We start from the raw sequence: 19,871 nt of genomic DNA on the forward strand, positions 1-19,871 counted from the left end.
GATTTGGATGCATTTAACTATCCATCTGGCTATACCTTGTTTTGAAATTGGGTTTCCTGCATGAGGTTTTTGAAATGCAATAAAGAGTTGTTTAGTCTTTCTGATGTTCTTTGTTCTGTCAATGTAATACATTAATGCTCTTTTGACATCTAATGTATGTAGTGCCCTTTCAGCTACGGTATCTGGCTGTGGAAAGAACACCGGAAGTTCCACTGTTTGATTTAGATGGAACGGTGAAATAACCTTTGGCAAAAATTTAGGATTGGTCCTTAGGACGACTTTATTTTTGTGTAGTTGTATAAAAGGTTCCTGTATAGTAAACGCCTGAATCTCGCTTACTCTTCTCAGGGAAGTAATGGCGATGAGAAATGCCACCTTCCAGGTTAGGAACTGTATGTCGCAGGAGTGCATGGGTTCAAAAGGTGGACCCATAAGTCTAGTTAGGACAACATTTAGGTTCCATGAAGGAACAGGTAGTGTTCTTGGTGGTATAATTCTCCTAAGGCCCTCCATGAATGCTTTAATGACTGGTATTTTATATAGGGAAGTTGAATAGGTAGTCTGCAGGTATGCAGATATTGCTGCAAGGTGAATCTTAATGGAAGAGAAAGCTAGGTTAGATTTTTGTAAGTGAAGCAAGTAACCCACTACATGTTCTGGAGTTGTGTGTAATGGTTGTATTTGATTAATATGGCAGTAGCAAACAAACCTCTTCCATTTACTTGCATAGCAGTGCCTGGTGGATGGCCTTCTTGCTTGTTTTATGACTTCCATACATTCTTGGGTAAGTTGTAAGTGCCCGAATTCTAGGATTTCAGGAGCCAGATTGCTAGATTCAGCGATGCTGGATCTGGGTGCCTGATCTTTTGGTTGTGCTGTGTCAACAGATCTGGCCTGTTGGGCAATTTGATGCAGGGTACCACTGATAGGTCTAGCAGCGTTGTGTACCAGGGTTGCCTTGCCCAAGTTGGTGCTATCAATATGAGTTTGAGTTTGCTTTGACTGAGTTTGTTTACCAGGTAAGGAAGGAGAGGGAGAGGAGGAAAAGCGTAAGCAAATATCCCTGACCAGTTCATCCATAGGGCATTGCCTTGGGATTGTTTGTGTGGGTATCTGGATGCGAAGTTTTGGCATTTTGCGTTCTCCCTTGTCGCAAACAAGTCTATCTGAGGTGTTCCCCAGAGTTTGAAATAAGTGTTCAGTATTTGGGGGTGAATTTCCCATTCGTGGACCTGTTGGTGATCTCGAGAGAGATTGTCTGCGAGTTGATTTTGTATCCCTGGTATAAACTGTGCAATTAGGCGAATTTGGTTGTGAATTGCCCAATGCCAAATTTTTTGTGCTAACATGCTTAACTGCGTGGAGTGCGTCCCTCCCTGCTTGTTTAGATAATACATTGTTGTCATGTTGTCTGTTTTGACGAGAATGTATTTGTGAACTATTATTGGTTGGAAAGCTTTTAGTGCTTGAAAAACTGCAAGAAGTTCTAGGTGATTGATATGCAGTTTTGTTTGATGTACGTTCCATTGTCCTTGTATGCTGTGTTGATCGAGGTGTGCTCCCCACCCTGTCATGGAAGCATCTGTTGTTATTACGTATTGTGGCACTGGGTCTTGGAAAGGCCGCCCCTTGTTTAAATTTATGTTGTTCCACCACAGAAGCGAGAGGTAAGTTTGGCGGTCTATTAACACCAGATTTAGAAGGTGACCCTGTGCTTGAGACCACTGTGATGCTAGGCATTGTTGTAAGGGCCTCATGTGCAGTCTTGCGTTTGGGACAATGGCTATGCATGATGACATCATGCCTAGGAGTTGTAATACCATCTTTGCTTGTATCTTTTGTGTTGGATACATGCGTTGTATGATGGTGTTGAAATTTTGAATTCTTTGTGGACTTGGAGTGGCTACTCCTTTTGATGTGTCTATTATGGCTCCCAGGTATTGTTGTACCTTGCGTGGCCGAATTTTGGATTTTGTGAAATTGACGGTGAACCCTAGTTTGAAGAGGGTTTGTATGATATGATTTGTGTGATTTGAGCACTCTATTAACGAATGGGCCTTGATTAGCCAGTCGTCTAGATATGGGAACACATGTATTTGCTGCCTTCTGATGTGTGCAGCGACTACCGCTAGACATTTGGTAAAGACTCTTGGTGCGGTTGTTAATCCGAAAGGCAGTACCTTGAATTGGTAATGTATTCCTTTGAATACAAACCTTAGGTATTTCCTGTGCGATGGGTGAATTGGTATATGGAAATAAGCATCCTTGAGGTCTAAAGTTGCCATGTAGTCGTGCAGCTTTAGCAATGGCAATACTTCTTGTAGTGTGACCATGTGGAAGTGGTCTGATTTGATGAAAGTGTTGACTACTCTGAGGTCTAGGATTGGTCTCAGTGTTTTGTCCTTCTTTGGTATCAGAAAGTACAGTGAGTAAACTCCTGTGTTTATTTGTGTGTTTGGCACTAATTCGATTGCATTCTTTTGCAATAGTGCCTGCACTTCTATCTCTAGGAGATTGGAATGGTGTGTTGTTAAATTTTGTGCTTTTGGTGGTATGTTTGGAGGGAACTGTAGAAATTCTATGCAGTAACCATGTTGGATAATTGCTAGAACCCAAGTGTCTGTAGTGATTTTCTCCCATGCTCTGTAATAATGACCTATTCGTCCCCCCACTGGTGTTGTGTGGAGGGGGTGAGTGACATGTGAGTCACTGTTTAGTAGTAGGGGTTTTGGGGCTTTGGAATCTTCCTCTATTTCTAGGGAATTGCCCTCCTCTATATTGTCCCCGAAAACCTCCTCTATACTGTCCTTGGTAACTGGACGGTGTGGCTTGTGAGGTGCTGGCTTGTGTGCTTTGACCCCGAAACCCCCCTCGAAAGGGCGTTTTACGGAATGAGCTGTAATTCCCTCTGCTCTGCGGGGAGTAGAGTGCGCCCATGGCTTTGGCAGTGTCCGTATCTTTTTTGAGTTTCTCAATCGCTGTGTCCACTTCTGGACCGAACAGTTCTTTTTCATTAAAAGGCATATTGAGAACTGCTTGTTGAATCTCTGGTTTAAATCCAGACGTTCGGAGCCATGCATGCCTTCTGATAGTTACAGATGTATTAATTGTCCGTGCAGCTGTATCTGCAGCGTCCATGGAGGAGCGGATCTGGTTGTTGGAGATGGCCTGTCCCTCCTCAACCACTTGTTTTGCCCTATTTTGGAAGTCTTTGGGCAGATGTTCAATGAGATGTTGCATCTCGTCCCAGTGGGCTCTGTTATAGCGCGCAAGTAGTGCCTGGGAGTTCGCGATGCGCCACTGGTTTGCAGCTTGTGCTGCGACTCTTTTACCAGCTGCATCAAACTTGCGGCTTTCTTTATCTGGGGGTGGTGCATCTCCAGATGTGTGAGAGTTGGCCCTTTTCCTAGCTGCTCCTACAACAACAGAGTCTGGTGGCAGCTGTGTTGTGATGAAAGCCGGGTCTGTAGGAGGCGGCTTATACTTTTTTTCCACCCTTGGTGTGATTGCCCTACTTTTGACCGGGTCCTTAAATATGTCTTTTGCGTGCCGGAGCATACCAGGGAGCATAGGCAGGCTTTGGTAGGAGCTGTGGGTGGAGGAGAGTGTGTTGAACAAGAAATCATCCTCGACCTGTTCTGAGTGGAGGCTTACGTTGTGAAATTGTGCTGCTCTAGCCACCACCTGAGAGTACGCGGTGCTGTCTTCTGGTGGAGATGGTTTTGTAGGGTATGCCTCTGGGCTGTTATCTGACACTGGGGCGTCGTATAGGTCCCATGCGTCCTGGTCTTGGTCACCCTGGCTCATGGTGGTGTGAGCTGGGGAGTGTGATGGCGTTTGTGCTGGTGAAACGTTAATCACGGGCGGAGGAGAGGGTGGTGGTGTAACTCTTTTCACCACTTTTGGTTGTGGTGCTTGTTCCGTCTGGAACTCCAACCTTCTCTTTCTCCTAATGGGGGGAAGGGTGCTTATTTTTCCTGTCCCCTGCTGAATGAAGATACGCTTTTGCGTATGGTCCGCATCAGTTGCTTGTAGCTCTTCCTCAAACCTATGCTTCTGCATTTGGGAGGTTAGCGAGTGCTCTTCTGTATAAGAGCCTGAAGCTGGGTCGCTTGCAGTTTGTTTCGGCGTCGAAACTTTGTCTGCGTGTTTTTTCGGCTCCGAGGTGACTTTTTTCCTTTTCGGGGCCGAAACCTCTCGGCGTCGATCTGTTTCGGTGCCGCTGTCTCGGCGTCGAGCCGTGTCCACACCGGCATCTCGGTGTCGAGGCTTGTCTCCAGCACTTTCTCGGTCCCGAGAAGGCTGCGTGCCGGTGTCTCGACCGGAGTCGGACGATCTCGGCACTGTTTGGGCCTTTTTCGGTGCCGACGGTCGGTCACCGATTTTATGGGTTGAGCCATGGCCTGGTGGCAGTGGCGTCCCCTGGGCCTTGTAAATGTTTCTTTGTGTGGTTTTCGACGTCTTACTCACGGTTTGTGTATCGTCGAATCCTTCGGAGTCTGAGTCTTGGATCGAGAAGGTACCTTCCTCTTCCTGTTCCTCGAACTCCCGTCGGGCTGTCGGTGCGGACGCCATTTGAAGTCTTCTGGCTCGACGGTCTCGGAGTGTTTTTCGGGACCGGAACGCACGACAGGCCTCGCAGGTGTCTTCGCTGTGCTCAGGTGACAGGCACAGGTTGCAGACCAAGTGTTGGTCTGTGTAGGGGTATTTATTGTGGCATTTGGGGCAGAAACGGAACGGGGTCCGTTCCATCGGCGTTCTTCAGCACGCGGTCGGGCCGACCAGGCCCCGACGGAGGATCGAAAAATTACCCCGAAGGGCACCGGAGCTCTTCGATCTTCGATGCGGTGTTGAATGTAAGTATGCCGATCCCGAACGCAACAATACCGACGAAAATCTTCCGAAATTAACTATTTTTTCTGTTCCGAAACTCGGAGCGACAGGAACACGTCCGAACCCGATGGCGGAAAAAAAACAATCGAGGATGGAGTCGACGCCCATGCGCAATGGAGACAAAAGGAGGAGTCACTCGGTCCCGTGACTCGAAAGACTTCTTCGAAGAAAAACAACTTGTAACACTCCGGCCCAACACCAGATGGCGAGCTATTGCAGAACATGCGTATCTACAGCGACAGATGCCATCGAACTATGTGTTCTGAAAATGCTAAACGCTGCTACCCACGTCTTGCTCAAATCTGGGTTTTAAAACAACAGTCTAATTATTCACTTACTAGACAAGTGGTATCTAAATTCCTTTACATGACTCCCTAGATTTTTTTCCCCCTCGCTGCTTGTTTTTCTCCAGCCTATTCAGTAACTATATTCATGGACTCTAGCAAGTCTTTATGGAGAGTGGCCAGGTCAGAAGCAACAGCAGAGGAATCTCTGTACATGTAGTGCAGAACCCCCTGCTCCCGTCCATATGTGTTGGAGAACATGGCCTAGACTACAGGCCATCAAATCGTGGCTCATTAATAAATATGTGGTCTGGTTCATGTGTTGTCTCCCTTACACAATGAACACCGAGAGTTCAACTGTAGGGCGAATCTGTGTATGACTGAATTCATGTTAGCTACATTTATTAACTCTAGCCTCAATGTCTGGGGGAAGCACACTAGGGTGAACCGGCTGCACTATTGACCCATAATTCTTCAAACAGTTTACAGCATGAAAAATGTAATCAACACTCCCACAAAAGCAACAATGAATCTTTCAATTTATCTAGAAGGATACGTTACTTACCCGTACATCCTAGGTCTCTTCCAGGGCATCCTCATCAAAGTCATAAGCACTAAATATCCCCACCCACCTGCGGGGACCCCGGAGCACATATAAACACACGTATATACATAAATGTATCTGTAAGCATAAAATTGTGTCCAGAAGTTTAATACGTATATATCATATACATGTGTCTATGTAATCATGCAGCCTATGTTGAAATGAGGCTAAAAATGTCCTATTTTTGTAAAGGTTTTCTTTAAAAAAAAACACGTCAACCAGATTTAAAACATTTCTGTAAAGGAGAAAGGAGAGACATAAAAAGGATTAGCAATCTTCTATAGAGAGAAACCTGTAATGAAAAACAAAGGCATTATTAGCCAATAGGCTGCATCCACATTAACATAGCAGAACACAAAACTGCCATTGTGCCTTTAAGGCCTGCAGAACCTCCTGTTTCCCACCATGCTTCGGAGGTGAGTGAGGTGACAGTTGGGTTAGTTAGGTCAGTACTTTTTTTAGGTGATAAGAAGAGTAAAATACAAAAGTATAAACTGCTGTACATCGAAAACTTTGTCCAGGGAGGTGGGTAGGTTGCTTATGACTGATGAGGATTTTCCTGGAAGAGAACTAGGATTTGAGGAACTTATCCTTCTCTTCCAGGGGATCCTCATCAATAGTCATAAGCACTGAAGAGATTAGCAAGCCCATCCCACACCGCTGCGGACGAAGAAGTGTAAGCACAACTGTTCACTCGTGCATTTAAATAGATTTCTTCAAGAAGCCTGACCCCACTGGAGTGTCTGTCTTAGTATCTTAATCTAGACAATAATGCCTTGTAAAAGTATGTACCGATCTCCAGGTTGCAGCTTTGCATATTTCGGAGATAGGAACATACTTCAGAAGGACTGTTGTTGCCTCCTTGACCATTGTAGAATGGGCTTTGGGTCCGGCAGTCAATTGTTTATTAACCATTTGGTAGGTAAATACAATACATGAGACTATCCACCTGAAAATTATGTGCTTTGAGGCAGCTATGTCTGTTCACATGGGGCCATAGTTCACAAACAAATGATCAGACTGTCTGATATCTTTAGTCTTATTAAGATAAAATTGTAGTACATTTTTTTTTTTAGATCTAAGGAAAGAAAAGTTATTTTTGCTGATGTAGCTGGTTTAGGAAAGAACGTCAGAAGAGAGATGGTCTAGTTAATATGAAAATCAGACACCACTTTAGGTAGGAAACCAGGGTGGGTCCTCATTACCACCCTAGTATCATGAAATACTGCGTAAGGTTCTTTAGCAGAGACAGCCTGAATTACGCCGGCTCTGTGAGCCAAAGTGATAGTAACAAGAAAATCTGTCTTCCATGTAAGATGATGTAAAGAAGCTTTGTGCATAGGCTCAAAGGGGGGGTCTGATCTTTGCAGGAATTGAATGTGGTCCTGTCTGAGGGTAAGGTGTACGAACTGGTTGGAAAACTTTCCTTAAGCCCTCTAGAAAATCATTAACCATAGGCATTGTAAAGAATGATGCTTGAGAGGGTGATTTTCGATAAGCAGCAATGGCTGCAAGATGTACCTTAATCAATTAAAACTGCAAACCTGAATTTGCTAGGTGAAGGAGGTACGGTAGTAGGACATCCTCCTGTCCTAGAATTGGAGTGATTCTGGATACACCAAATGTAGAATCTTTTGCACTTGAATGAATAAGAACGCTGTGTTGAAGGTCTTTTAGACTCCTTGAGGATGTTCATGCATTCCTGCGAAAAGCCTAGATGACCAAACTGCAGGAATTCAGGAGACATGTTGTCAAGCTCAGCGAGGGAAGGTTGGGATGGAATACCTTCCCCTCTAGCTTGTGGAGAAGATCCGGTCTGCACGGAAGCCTCCTGTGAGGCTTTTCTGATAGATGAAGATCTGTGTACCACCATTGGCGGGCCATTCTGGGGCTATTAATATCATTCTGGTCTTAGCTCTGTAGAATTTGTTGATGACTCTGGGAATCAGGAGAATGGGTGGAAAAGCGTAGAGTAATGTGTCTGACCAGTCTATCAACAGGGTATTAGGCTTTGTCCCTGGTCAGTAAAAACTGAATTGAAAGCTTTGGTATTTTTTTTTTGTTTTCGTCAGCAAACAGGTCTATTTGAGGATATCCTGATTCTTGAAAAATGCTTTTTATGACGTTGTCATGAAGCACCCCGTTGTGTGTGTCTGATAAGCTTTGGCTCAGATAGTCCGCTTGTGTGTTCTGGACTCCTGGGAGGTGAATAGCTGTGATTTACAAACTCCTTGCTACTAGCCAATACCAGATGGTCTGAGCCTCCCGAGATAGGGGGCGAGATTGAGTGCCCCCTTGCTTGTTCAGATAGTACATTGTGGTTATGTTGTCCATTAGGACTAGGCGAGAGCTTTCCTTTATGGATGGATAAAAGGACTTGAGGGCTAGATGAACTGCCCGCAGCACAAGCAAGTTGATGCGGTTTTGCTGTTCTTTGTCCGACCACAGGGTCGGAGGGAGCTCATGTGAGCCCTCCAGCCCTGAAGAGATGCATCCGTTACCAGAGTTTGAGTAGGAATGTCCTGATGAAAAGGGTCTCCTATTAACAGATGCTGTTGATGAGTCCACCACCATAGTGAGTTTTTTTGCCACTGGTGACCGAGTCAATCTGTCGTCCCACTTGTCTGCGAACTGAATCCATTCATCCTCCAGATTCTCTTGGAGAAGTCTCATGTGTAATCTAGCATTCGGAACCATGAAAACGCAGGAGGCCATGGAACCCAGGAGTGCGGCTATTTGTCTGGCCGTTGGTTGCAGAGTGTGAAGAACGTTGTGACAGTTCTGCGCTATTGATAATAGTCTCTCCTGCGATGGATACACTTTTGTGAGGTTTGTATTCAATGTTGCTCCTAAGTAATTGAGCCTCTGGGTTGGAGTCTGTATAGACTTTTGTAGATTTACTTGAAGAACGAGAGTTCTGAAGGTATTCAAGCTGATTTGGAGATGTTGCATCGTCCGAGTTGGCAAGCTGCTTTTCAGTAGTCAATCGTCAAAGTACAGGTAAATTAAGATCTTTTTCCTTCTCAGGGGACAGCATGGCATTCTGAATCTTTCTTTGCAAATGTATTTGTTGAGATCTCTTAGATCTAGAATGGGTCTGAAGTCTGTTTAGACTTTTTTTACGCACAAGGAAGTAACAGGAGTACACTCCTCTTCGAGATGGCAGGACCTCTTCGATCGCTCTTTTTTTAAGCAATGTGACAACTTTGTCTTGTAGGGGAGCTGTTGATGACTCAATGTGTTCGATGGTTGGAATGATGTTGGTGCAGATTTGAAACGTAGTGAATACCCATTTTCTACAATATACAGAACTCATGTGTCTTTGATTATGGATCAACATATGGATCGTCTACATGATTGGTAATACGGAGTGGATGACAGAGCTGGGGGAAGGTGATTTCTCATTGTTTTCCTTGTGTTTTGTGTAGGAAGTTGCCTGGTGTTTGGTGAGCACCTATGGTGTTATCACCTCATACCAGGTCCAGGTATCCCCTCTTAGTGAAGTGTAGCCTGTGTCTAGAAGCCGGGCTCTCTAGAGGTATCTGTGGATGAGCAGGCAAGACGTATCTAGGAGACATGAAAAGCTCATGCAATACCACTAAAGTCACACAGCACTTACAAATATTAAAGAACCACACAGTGTTACAACAAAAATAAAGGTACTTTATTATAGTAACACAAAAACTAGAATACTGTATAGGCAATACTCCTACTAGCAGGTGCGTAAACACACTATTATATACACATTAGAAATCAGCAATGGAATAGAAAACAATAGAAAAAATTTAAATAACAGAAAATAAGAGAGACCCTAGGGGGAGACCAAACCATGTACTAAGTAAATAGAATGTGAAAGACAGACCCTCACCCAGGGTAGTGGAATCTGTAGAGGGGACCTGTAGGAACTAAGAACCCCAAAAGGTAAGAATAGAGTGCCGACCCCAGGAGAGAGTAGGTAAGTATCTGGTTTTTCCCCACACCCACGGGTAAACTTTGAAAAAGGACTGTTTAAGACCCAAGCAAGACTGGAAGAAACAGAAGATTGATCCTGACAGAAGAGGACCTACAAATGAAGGGGACCCAGTCCAGGTCCAGTCGAGGTGTCCGGTTGGGGCAGGAGCTAATTCCCAAGTTGAATATTTGCTGGGATACTGGAGGTTCTGCAAGCATTAAAGGCACGGCGCCAGTTTTTTGTTCTGCTTTGTTAATGTGGTTGCAGCCTATTGGGTAATAATGCCTTTGTTTTTCATTACAGGTTTCTCTCTATAGAAGACTGCTACTGCATTTTAGGTCTCTTTTCTGCTTTATAGAAATGTTTTAACTCTGGTTGACAGGCACTCCAGTGGGGTCAGGCTTCTTTAAGAAATCTATTTAAATGAACAAGTGAACATCTTGTGCTTACACTTCTCCGTCCGCAGCGGTGTGGGATGGGCTTGCTTATCTATTCAGTGCTTATGACTAATGATGAGGATTACCTGGAAGAGAACCTCATCAGTCATAAGCAAACTGCCCACCTCCCCCGACAAAGTTTTCGATGTACAGCGGTTTATATTTCTTGTATTTTACTCTTATCACCGTAAAAAAGTACTGAGCTAACTGTAACCCAACGTTCACCTCACTCTCACCTCTGAGGCATGGTGGGATACTGGAGGTTCTGCAGGCCTTAAAGGCACGGTGCCAGTTTTTGTTCTGCTATGTTAATGTGGATGCAGCCTATTGGCTAATAATGCCTTTGTCTTCCATTACAGTTTTTTCTCTATAGAAGATTGCTAATGCATTTTAAGTCTCCCCTTTCTGCTTTACAGAAATGATTTAACACTGGTTGACGTGTTTATTAAAGAAATACTTTTCGAAAATAGGAAATTTTTAGCCTGTTTGTCAACAAAGGCTGCATGATTACATAGACACGATATATACATGTATTAAAATTCTGGACACAATTTTACGCTTACATTTATGTATAAACGTGTGTTTATATGTACTCCGGGGTCCCTGCATGTGGGCAGGAATATTCACAGCAAATGACTTTGATGAGGATCCCATGGAAGAGAAGGAAAATGTCACTTACCCAGTGTACATCTGTTCGTGGCATTAGTCGCTGCAGATTCACATGCTGTGCATAGTCCGCCGTCTGTGTTGGGTCGGAGTGTTACAAGTTGTTTTTCTTCGAAGAAGTCTTTTCGAGTCACGAGACCGAGGGACTCCTCCCACTTCGGTTCCATTGCACATGGGCGTCGACTCCATCTTAGATTGTTTTCCCCGCAGAGGGTGAGGTAGGAGTTGTGTATGCTAATAATAGTGCCCATGCAATGGAATAAATACGTATGTACAAAATGAAGGTTTAATGTAATATATTTACAAATGTACAAATGTTCAAGATTTACTTCTAAACGGCTACAGGCTCCCGGGGAAGAGGGTGGGCGCATGTGAATCTGCAGCGACTAATGCCACGAACAGATGTACACTGGGTAAGTGACATTTTCCGTTCGGTGGCATGTGTAGCTGCAGATACACATGCTGTGCATAGACTAGTAAGCAGTTATCTCCCCAAAAGCGGTGGTTCAGCCTGTAGGAGTGGAAGTAGTTTGAAATAAAGTTCTTAGTACGGCTTGACCTACTGTGGCCTGTTGTGCAGATAACACATCTACACAGTAGTGTTTAGTAAATGTATGAGGCGTAGACCATGTGGCTGCCTTACATATTTCGGTCATTGGAATATTTCCTAGAAAGGCCATAGTAGCACCTTTCTTTCTGGTTGAGTGTGCCTTTGGTGTAATAGGCAGTTCTCTGTTTGCTTTAAGATAGCAGGTTTGGATGCACTTTACTATCCATCTGGCGATACCTTGTTTTGAAATTGGATTTCCTGTATGAGGTTTTTGGAAGGCAATAAATAGTTGTTTTGTCTTCCTAATTTCTTTTGTCCTGTCAATGTAGTACATTAGCGCTCTTTTGATGTCTAATGTATGTAGTGCTCTTTCAGCTATTGAATCTGGCTGTGGGAAGAACACTGGTAATTCCACTGTTTGGTTTAAGTGGAACGGTGAGATAACCTTTGGTAAGAATTTTGGATTTGTTCTTAGAACGACCTTATTTTTGTGTATTTGAATAAATGGTTCTTGTATGGTAAACGCCTGTATTTCACTTACTCTTCTTAGAGATGTGATGGCAATGAGAAATGCAACTTTCCACGTTAAGTATTGCATTTCACAAGAATGCATGGGTTCGAAAGGTGGACCCATGAGCCTTGTCAGGACAATGTTGAGGTTCCATGAAGGAACAGGTGGTGTCCTTGGTGGTATAATTCTCTTTAGGACCTCCATAAACGCTTTAATGACAGGTATTCTAAATAGGGAAGTTGAATGAGTAATCTTCAGGTAAGCAGATATTGCTGCGAGATGTATTTTTATGGAAGAGAAAGCTAGATTTGATTTTTGTAAATGTAGTAAATATCCTACTACATCTTTTGGAGATGCATGCAATGGTTGGACTTGATTATTATGGCAGTAACAAACAAATCTTTTCCATTTACTTGCACAGCAGTGTCTAGTGGATGGTCTTCTAGCTTGTTTTATGACCTCCATACACTCTTGTGTGAGGTTTAAGTGTCCAAATTCTAGGATTTCAGGAGCCAAATTGCTAGATTCAGCGATGCTGTTTTTGGATGCCTGATCTGTTGTTTGTGTTGTGTTAACAGATCTGGCCTGTTGGGTAGTTTGACATGAGGTACTACTGACAGGTCTAGTAGTGTGGTATACCAAGGTTGTCTTTCCCATGTTGGTGCTATTAGTATGAGTTTGAGTTTGTTTTGACTCAATCTGTTTACTAGATATGGAAGGAAAGGGAGAGGGGGAAAAGCGTACGCAAATATCCCTGACCAATTCATCCATAGAGCATTGCCTTGAGATTGCCGGTGTGGGTACCTGGATGCGAAGTTTTGGCATTTTGCGTTTTCTTTTGTTGCAAATAGATCTATTTGAGGTGTTCCCCAAATTTGGAAGTAAGTGTTCAGGATTTGGGGGTGAATTTCCCATTCGTGGACCTGTTGGTGATCCCGAGAGAGATTGTCTGCTAGCTGGTTCTGGATCCCTGGAATAAACTGTGCTATTAGGCGAATGTGGTTGTGAATTGCCCAATGCCATATTTTTTGTGTTAGGAGACACAACTGTGTCGAGTGTGTTCCCCCCTGTTTGTTTAAATAATACATTGTCGTCATGTTGTCTGTTTTGACAAGAATGTATTTGTGGGTTATCATTGGTTGGAATGCTTTCAACGCTAGAAATACTGCTAACAATTCTAGGTGATTTATATGAAAGTTTCTTTGATGTACGTCCAATTGTCCTTGGATGCTGTGTTGATTGAGGTGTGCTCCCCACCCTGTCATGGAAGCATCTGTTGTTATCACGTATTGTGGCACTGGGTCTTGGAAAGGCCGCCCTTTGTTTAAATTTGTACTGTTCCACCATAGAAGCGAGATGTATGTTTGGCGGTCTATCAACACCAGATCTAGAAGTTGACCCTGTGCATGTGACCATTGTGATGCTAGGCACTGTTGTAAGGGCCGCATGTGCAATTTTGCGTTTGGGACAATGGCTATGCATGAGGACATCATGCCTAGGAGTTTTAATACCATATTTGCGTGTATCTTTTGTGTTGGATACATAGCTTGTATCACCTTGTGAATATTTTGAACCCTTTGTGGACTTGGAGTGGCTATCCCTTTTGTTGTGTTGATTGTCGCTCCTAAGTATTGCTGTGTTTGACACGGCAAAAGGTGTGACTTTGCATAGTTGATGGAGAAACCCAGTTTGTAAAGGGTTTGTATAACATAATCTGTGTGGTGTGAACACTTCGTTAGCGAGTTGGTTTTGATCAACCAATCGTCTAGGTACGGGAACACGTGTATTTGCTGCCTCCTGATATGTGCAGCTACTACTGCTAGACATTTTGTAAAGACTCTTGGTGCTGTTGTTATTCCGAATGGCAACACTTTGAATTGGTAATGTATTCCTTTGAATACGAACCTTAGGTATTTCCTGTGCGAGGGATGTATCAGTATATGGAAATACGCGTCTTTTAGATCTAACGTTGTCATGTAGTCTTGCTGTTTCAGTAGTAGTATTACGTCTTGTAACGTGACCATGTGAAAGTGGTCTGATTTGATGTAGGTGTTTAGTGTTCTGAGATCTAATATTGGTCTCAGAGTTTTGTCCTTTTTCAGTATTAGAAAGTACAGTGAGTAAACTCCTGTGTTCTTTTGTGTTTTTGGTACTAATTCTATTGCGTCTTTTTGCAGTAATGCTTGAACTTCTAGTCCTAGAAGGTCTATATGCTGTTTTGACATATTGTGTGTTTTCGGTGGGACGTTTGGAAGGAGTTGGAGAAATTCTATGCAATAACCATGTTGGATAATTGCTAAGACCCAAGTGTCTGTTGTTATTTCCTCCCATGATTTGTGGAACTGGCTTAGTCTTCCCCCCACTGGTGTTGTGTGAAGGGGTTGTGTGACCTGTGAGTCACTGTTTATTTTGAGGGGTTTTGGGACCCTGAAACTTTCCCCGGTTTCTTGGGAATTGGCCCCCTCTGTATTGGCCTCGAAAGCCACCCCTTTGATATTGTCCCTGGTAGGTAGGTGGTCTTGTTTGTGAGGTGCTGGCTTCTGTGGCTTGACCTCGAAACCCTCCTCTGAAAGTTGTTTTGCGAAATGTGCCAAATGTGCCGCTGCCCTGCGGGGAATAGAGTGCGCCCATGGCTTTGGCTGTGTCAGTGTCCTTTTTTAATTTTTCAATTGCAGTGTCCACTTCTGGGCCAAACAATTGCTGTTCATTGAACGGCATATTGAGCACTGCCTGTTGTATCTCAGGTTTGAAGCCAGATGTGCGCAGCCATGCGTGCCTCCTTATTGTCACAGCAGTATTTATTGTTCTTGCAGCTGTATCTGCTGCATCCATAGAAGAACGTATTTGGTTGTTGGAGATATTTTGCCCCTCTTCAACCACTTGTTTCGCTCGTTTCTGGAATTCTTTGGGGAGGTGCTCGATGAGATGCTGCATCTCGTCCCAATGGGCCCTGTCGTATCGCGCTAGTAGTGCTTGCGAGTTGGCGATGCGCCACTGATTTGCAGCTTGTGCTGCAACCCTTTTCCCAGCTGCATCAAACTTGCGGCTCTCCTTGTCCGGAGGTGGTGCGTCGCCTGATGTCTGCGAGTTGGCTCTTTTACGAGCTGCTCCTACGACTACTGAATCTGGTGTCAGTTGTGATGTAATAAAAGCAGGGTCTGTGGGCGGTGCCTTGTATTTTTTCTCCACCCTTGGAGTTATTGCTCTGCTTTTAACAGGCTCCTTGAAAATCTGTTTAGCGTGCCTTCGCATTCCCGGGAGCATGGGAAGGCTTTGATAATGGCTGTGGGTGGAGGACAGGGTGTTAAAGAGGAAGTCATCCTCAATAGGCTCCGAATGTAGAGATACATTATGAAATTCGGCTGCCCTAGCTACCACCTGTGCATATGCTGTACTGTCCTCAGGTGGTGAGGGTTTAGTTGGGTACGACTCTGGACTATTGTCCGATACTGGAGCATCATAGAGGTCCCATGCTGCCTGATCATCCTGGCTCATGGTGGTATGAGCTGGTGATTGTGGTGGAGTCTGTGCCGGTGATACATGAGTTGACTGTGGTGGAGAGGGTGGTGGAGTTACCCTCTTTACCACCTTTGCTTGTGGTGGCTTGTCTTGTTGCTGGAAGTCAAGTTTCCTTTTCCTTCTGATTGGGGGAAGAGTGCTGATTTTCCCTGTACCCCTTTGGATAAAGATCCGCTTTTGCGTGTGATCTACCTCTGTAGTTTGTAATTCCTCCTCAAACCTGTGTCTTTTTAGTTGGGAGGACAGTGATTGTTCCTCTGAGTAGGAACTGGTTTTTGGTTCGGTTGCCGGGTGTTTTGGCACCAAAACCGTGTCTTTAGTTGTTTTCGGCTCCGACGAGATCTTTCTCTGTTTCGGTGTCTTGGCCTCTCGGTGCCGACCATCTTCGGTGCCGCTATCTCTGAGCCGAGCAGCTTCGGTGCCGCTGTCTCTGTGTCGAGTAGCTTCGGTGCCGCTATCTCGGTGTCGAGCCTTTTCTGCACCACTCTCTCGGTCCCGAGAGTGTTGCGTGCCTGTGTCTCGACCTGAGTCGGACGACTTCGGCACCAGCTCGCCCTTTTTCGGTGCCGATGGACGGTCACCTACTTTATGGATTATGCCATGGCCTGTTGGCAGTGGCGTCCCCTGGGCTTTGTCTGTTTTTTCGTGTGTTCTTTCTTTCGACGTCTTACTCACGGTTGGTTGCTCGTCGACGTCAAATTCTTCGGAATCCGATTCGCGGATGGAGAAAGTTTCTTCTTCTTCCTCCTCCTCAAACCCTTGTTGTCCTGTCGGCGTGGAAGCCATCTGCAACCTCCTGGCTCTTCGGTCCCTGAGCGTTTTTCTCGACCGAAACGCGCGACAGGCCTCACACGACTCTTCCTTGTGCTCGGGGGACAGGCACAAGTTACAGACCAAATGTTGGTCTGTATAAGGATATTTACTGTGGCATTTAGGACAGAATCGGAACGGGGTCCGTTCCATCAGTCTCGATGTTGCACGCGGTCGGGCCGACCAGGCCCCGACGGGGGATCGAAAATACCCCGAAGGGTTACCGGAGCTCTTTAAGGCTCGGTGTCGATTTGCCCTAACTATCCAGATACCGAACGAAACAATACCGACGAATTTTCCATTGATTCGGACTAACTTTCCGACCCGAAACACGGAGCGAAAAGGAACACGTCCAAACCCGATGGCGGAAAAAAACCAATCTAAGATGGAGTCGACGCCCATGCGCAATGGAACCGAAGTGGGAGGAGTCCCTCGGTCTTGTGACTCGAAAAGACTTCTTCGAAGAAAAACAACTTGTAACACTCCGACCCAACACAGACGGCGGACTATGCACAGCATGTGTATCTGCAGCTACACATGCCACCGAACCTAAGCTTTCTCCATATGAGTTTGATCTTGGACAACACATTATATTGGAGAGAGCAAAGGAACTTGCTACTTGTCTAGCACAACAAGAGGTCTTTTCTTCCTTCTCAAGGGGAGGAAGACTTATTAAAAGGTATCCATCTTCAGATCTCCAAGGGTACATCTCACAGCAAATAGTGATGCTATGCATCTTGTGGTGTAGTAATACCCTCATCATTTCTTCCTGAAAATTGTTGCTTATAAAAATTAATTTAACTTATGTACATTGTATTTATTGTTTGGCCTCTTCTTACTGGTGCACTAAAGGAACTATAGCCAAAGGATGTTTTAAATATACCTCGACAGTCCTTCCCAGCACATCTACGTGTACAAAGAGCTGAGTGGTAAAAGATTGCTGTGATACGTTTAGAGCGGAGTCAATGCTTGCTTCTGTTTCATATCCTTTTAAAGGATGGCCTATTACGAAGGACAATGCAAGGCATCTGTGCAGGCCTAGGATTGCTTGAACCACAACACAGAGCATCAACTTATACCACTGGTAAACTGCACTTGGCAAGTGTACGTTCCTCACTTACCAGAAGCCACAAGAAATTGGCCAGCTTCTAAACACAGCAAGCCCCAAAATCCCAAGGATCCATCTGTTATCTTTCAACACAGACTTGACAGTAGGGTGGAGCTGAAAAGGCTCCTAGAAAGAAGGAACGCTCCTGCAGCTTCTCTGAAAACTGCTGCCAGGTTCATTTCTACTTCTGGAAGGCCCAGATATCCCTCAATGTGCTCAAGGAGCTCTGAAGAGGCCCTGAGGAATATCTAAATGGTAACTTATGACTAACAGTTTGATTCGGCTCCCAACACAATATGCTGAAGTAGGTTTACATTACATGGTATTCAGAAGATAGTTTCTGTCGCATTAGGTCCTTGCGGTCTCTGACTTGTATCCCTTTGTCTGGTGAAAGTGGTGCAGAACAGCAATAGGCCCCTTGCCTTCACAAACATTTGTTTAAATTAGGACATGACACCTGAAATGAGCTTTAGGAATTATGAGGCACCTCATTTTCTACTTTAAAAAATCTGCAGCACTGCAGGGGCACCTTTGCAAGTTAGTAACTCCACTTCAGAGTTGGCCAATGACCACACCTGTGAGGGAACATCAAGGCTTAAGGTGGAAGAGCAAACTGAAAAAGCCATACATGCAGCTCCTGGACCCAGAGCCGAATCCCTCAAGCAACTGGGTGGAATTTTGGTAAAACAGCAAAAAGTGGGAGCCATTGCAACCACATTTTAATCTCCAACTAGTTGCATGATACGTTGTAAAGCTTGAAAGGACTAAACCAATCTTTAGCAACAAAGACCTTTCAAGAGTTTTTTTTTTTAACACTGCAGTCCAACAACTGCCAGCAGTGTCCTATGGTATATAGAGCTCACAGTTAAGGTGCTGAATAGGAAATGTTCCTGAAGTATGAAAGAAAAAGCAACCACTGTGAGAGAAGGTGCTGTGTATCTGTCAGATAAGGACTGGGCCAGCAAGGGGCGTGCCCTTTGGTCAAGGTGTTTTTGCTGTGGCACATATTATACAACCATCCTCTGAAGAATAGGACATCTTAGCGATATGAAAGATAGGTTGGCAACTCCTCTCTTGTCACAGAAGGCAATTTAATGGAGACCAGGCTTTCTCAGCTAACTGCATTCAATATGCTGTGGGCTTGCTAACCCATACATATAATGGAAAAAAGTAGAACAAATTTCAGCATAAAAATGCTATTGACTAAAAAGCCTTAAGTGGTAGAAGGAGGCAGCTTTCCAAAGAGGACACCGCATCTCCATGCCTTTCAACATTGTAGATTACTTTTAAGCCAATGTGCCCATGGACAGGTGAACCCTCTTGAAAAACAACACTATTTTGAAACAAGGAGATGACTGAGCGTGTTGTTCACTGTATATGCTGCACCCCACTCACACTGAAGCACAATGTAGGATGAAAATTGGTCCAGGTACGCAGGATCAATGCACAGCATAAACATAGGGACACAGGGGTGGGGCTGAGATATAAAGAAGCAAAATGGTATACTCCCATCTAGAAACAGGCTACTTTCGGTCTGTGAACTTTACCCAGCCCACAGAAAATATGAAGGGGTTTCTCCAAGGAGAAAGACCTAAAACTCAGTATGCAGACATAATTAACAAATCAAATAACAGAACAATTCATCTAACGAAAAATGAGGAAATGGAAATTAGTTCATTTTCATGCACAGAAGAGTACTGAAGTTAATGCTTTGAACACAATGGATTAGGACATGAACTGATAATAAATACATTTGAAAGGAAACAAAAATTAACTGTATAGAATTAATTCACAAGAGCAAACAGAAATTAAAAGGGGAGTACTGAAATTAAAATCAAGATATTAGCAGAGGTTCATGAGTTAAAAGGGTATTGGTGACATACATTTATTAATTAACCAGAAATGAAATAGTTAATGGGGAATAAAATCATGAGCAGAATGGAGACAATCTGTAAATACACTGATTAAGACATATGAACATATGCCTGACTATAATGGTAGAATACGGAAATAGCCTGGAGAAATGGAGAAGAGACAGAAGAATCCAAAGCAAAAGAAAATAGAGTTAAAAGGTAACATTTGAAGGCAAGGACTACCTAATGACAAGAAACACTTGTAATTAAAAGAAAATCCTGAGTCCACACATTCAGTTTTTGCACAGGTAAAGTTACACACTATTCACTTACTTTCATCTCTTGCTTTCATCCGGGCAATGAAGGAATAACTTTTATTCCTGCGGTAGTTCTCATAGGGGTCATCAAGGGACACGCCAACGCCTTTATACTGATCCCACTTGTCGCGTATATCCCCGCCTTTAATCGGGTCCTGGATTCCTTGTTCTTTAGCGCCTAGCCCACCAGCACCACTCCAGCCTACAGTGTTGACACGGAAAAGCGGGTTTGTATTTAGTTGAGTAGATGGATCTGCCTTTCCACAAAAAGTTTATGAGTAGGGTGGGTGGCACGGCAGCCTATGTTCTTTTGAACCATAGATCCAACTTAGAATCCCACAACTGCGATCGGACTGGGGAAAAAAGG

The 19,871-nt window shown here is 44.2% G+C and overlaps 1 protein-coding gene across 5 annotated transcripts in view; it reads right to left on the minus strand.

The window, feature by feature from the left end:
• Window positions 1-19,871, minus strand: part of CHERP (calcium homeostasis endoplasmic reticulum protein) — a 134,080-nt gene that overhangs the window by 8,669 nt on the left and 105,540 nt on the right. For 4 of the 5 annotated variants that reach the window (XM_069218192.1, XM_069218190.1, XM_069218191.1 and 1 more), the window contains one exon: window positions 19,521-19,706. In XM_069218192.1, the coding sequence (XP_069074293.1) occupies window positions 19,521-19,706 (186 nt within the window). Of the gene's footprint in view, window positions 1-19,512; window positions 19,707-19,871 lie in introns of those variants that run through there. The other variant, XM_069218193.1, reaches the window with a different exon arrangement.

This window comes from Pleurodeles waltl, chromosome 12, assembly GCF_031143425.1.
Source record: "Pleurodeles waltl isolate 20211129_DDA chromosome 12, aPleWal1.hap1.20221129, whole genome shotgun sequence".
Lineage (NCBI taxonomy): Eukaryota > Metazoa > Chordata > Amphibia > Caudata > Salamandridae > Pleurodeles > Pleurodeles waltl.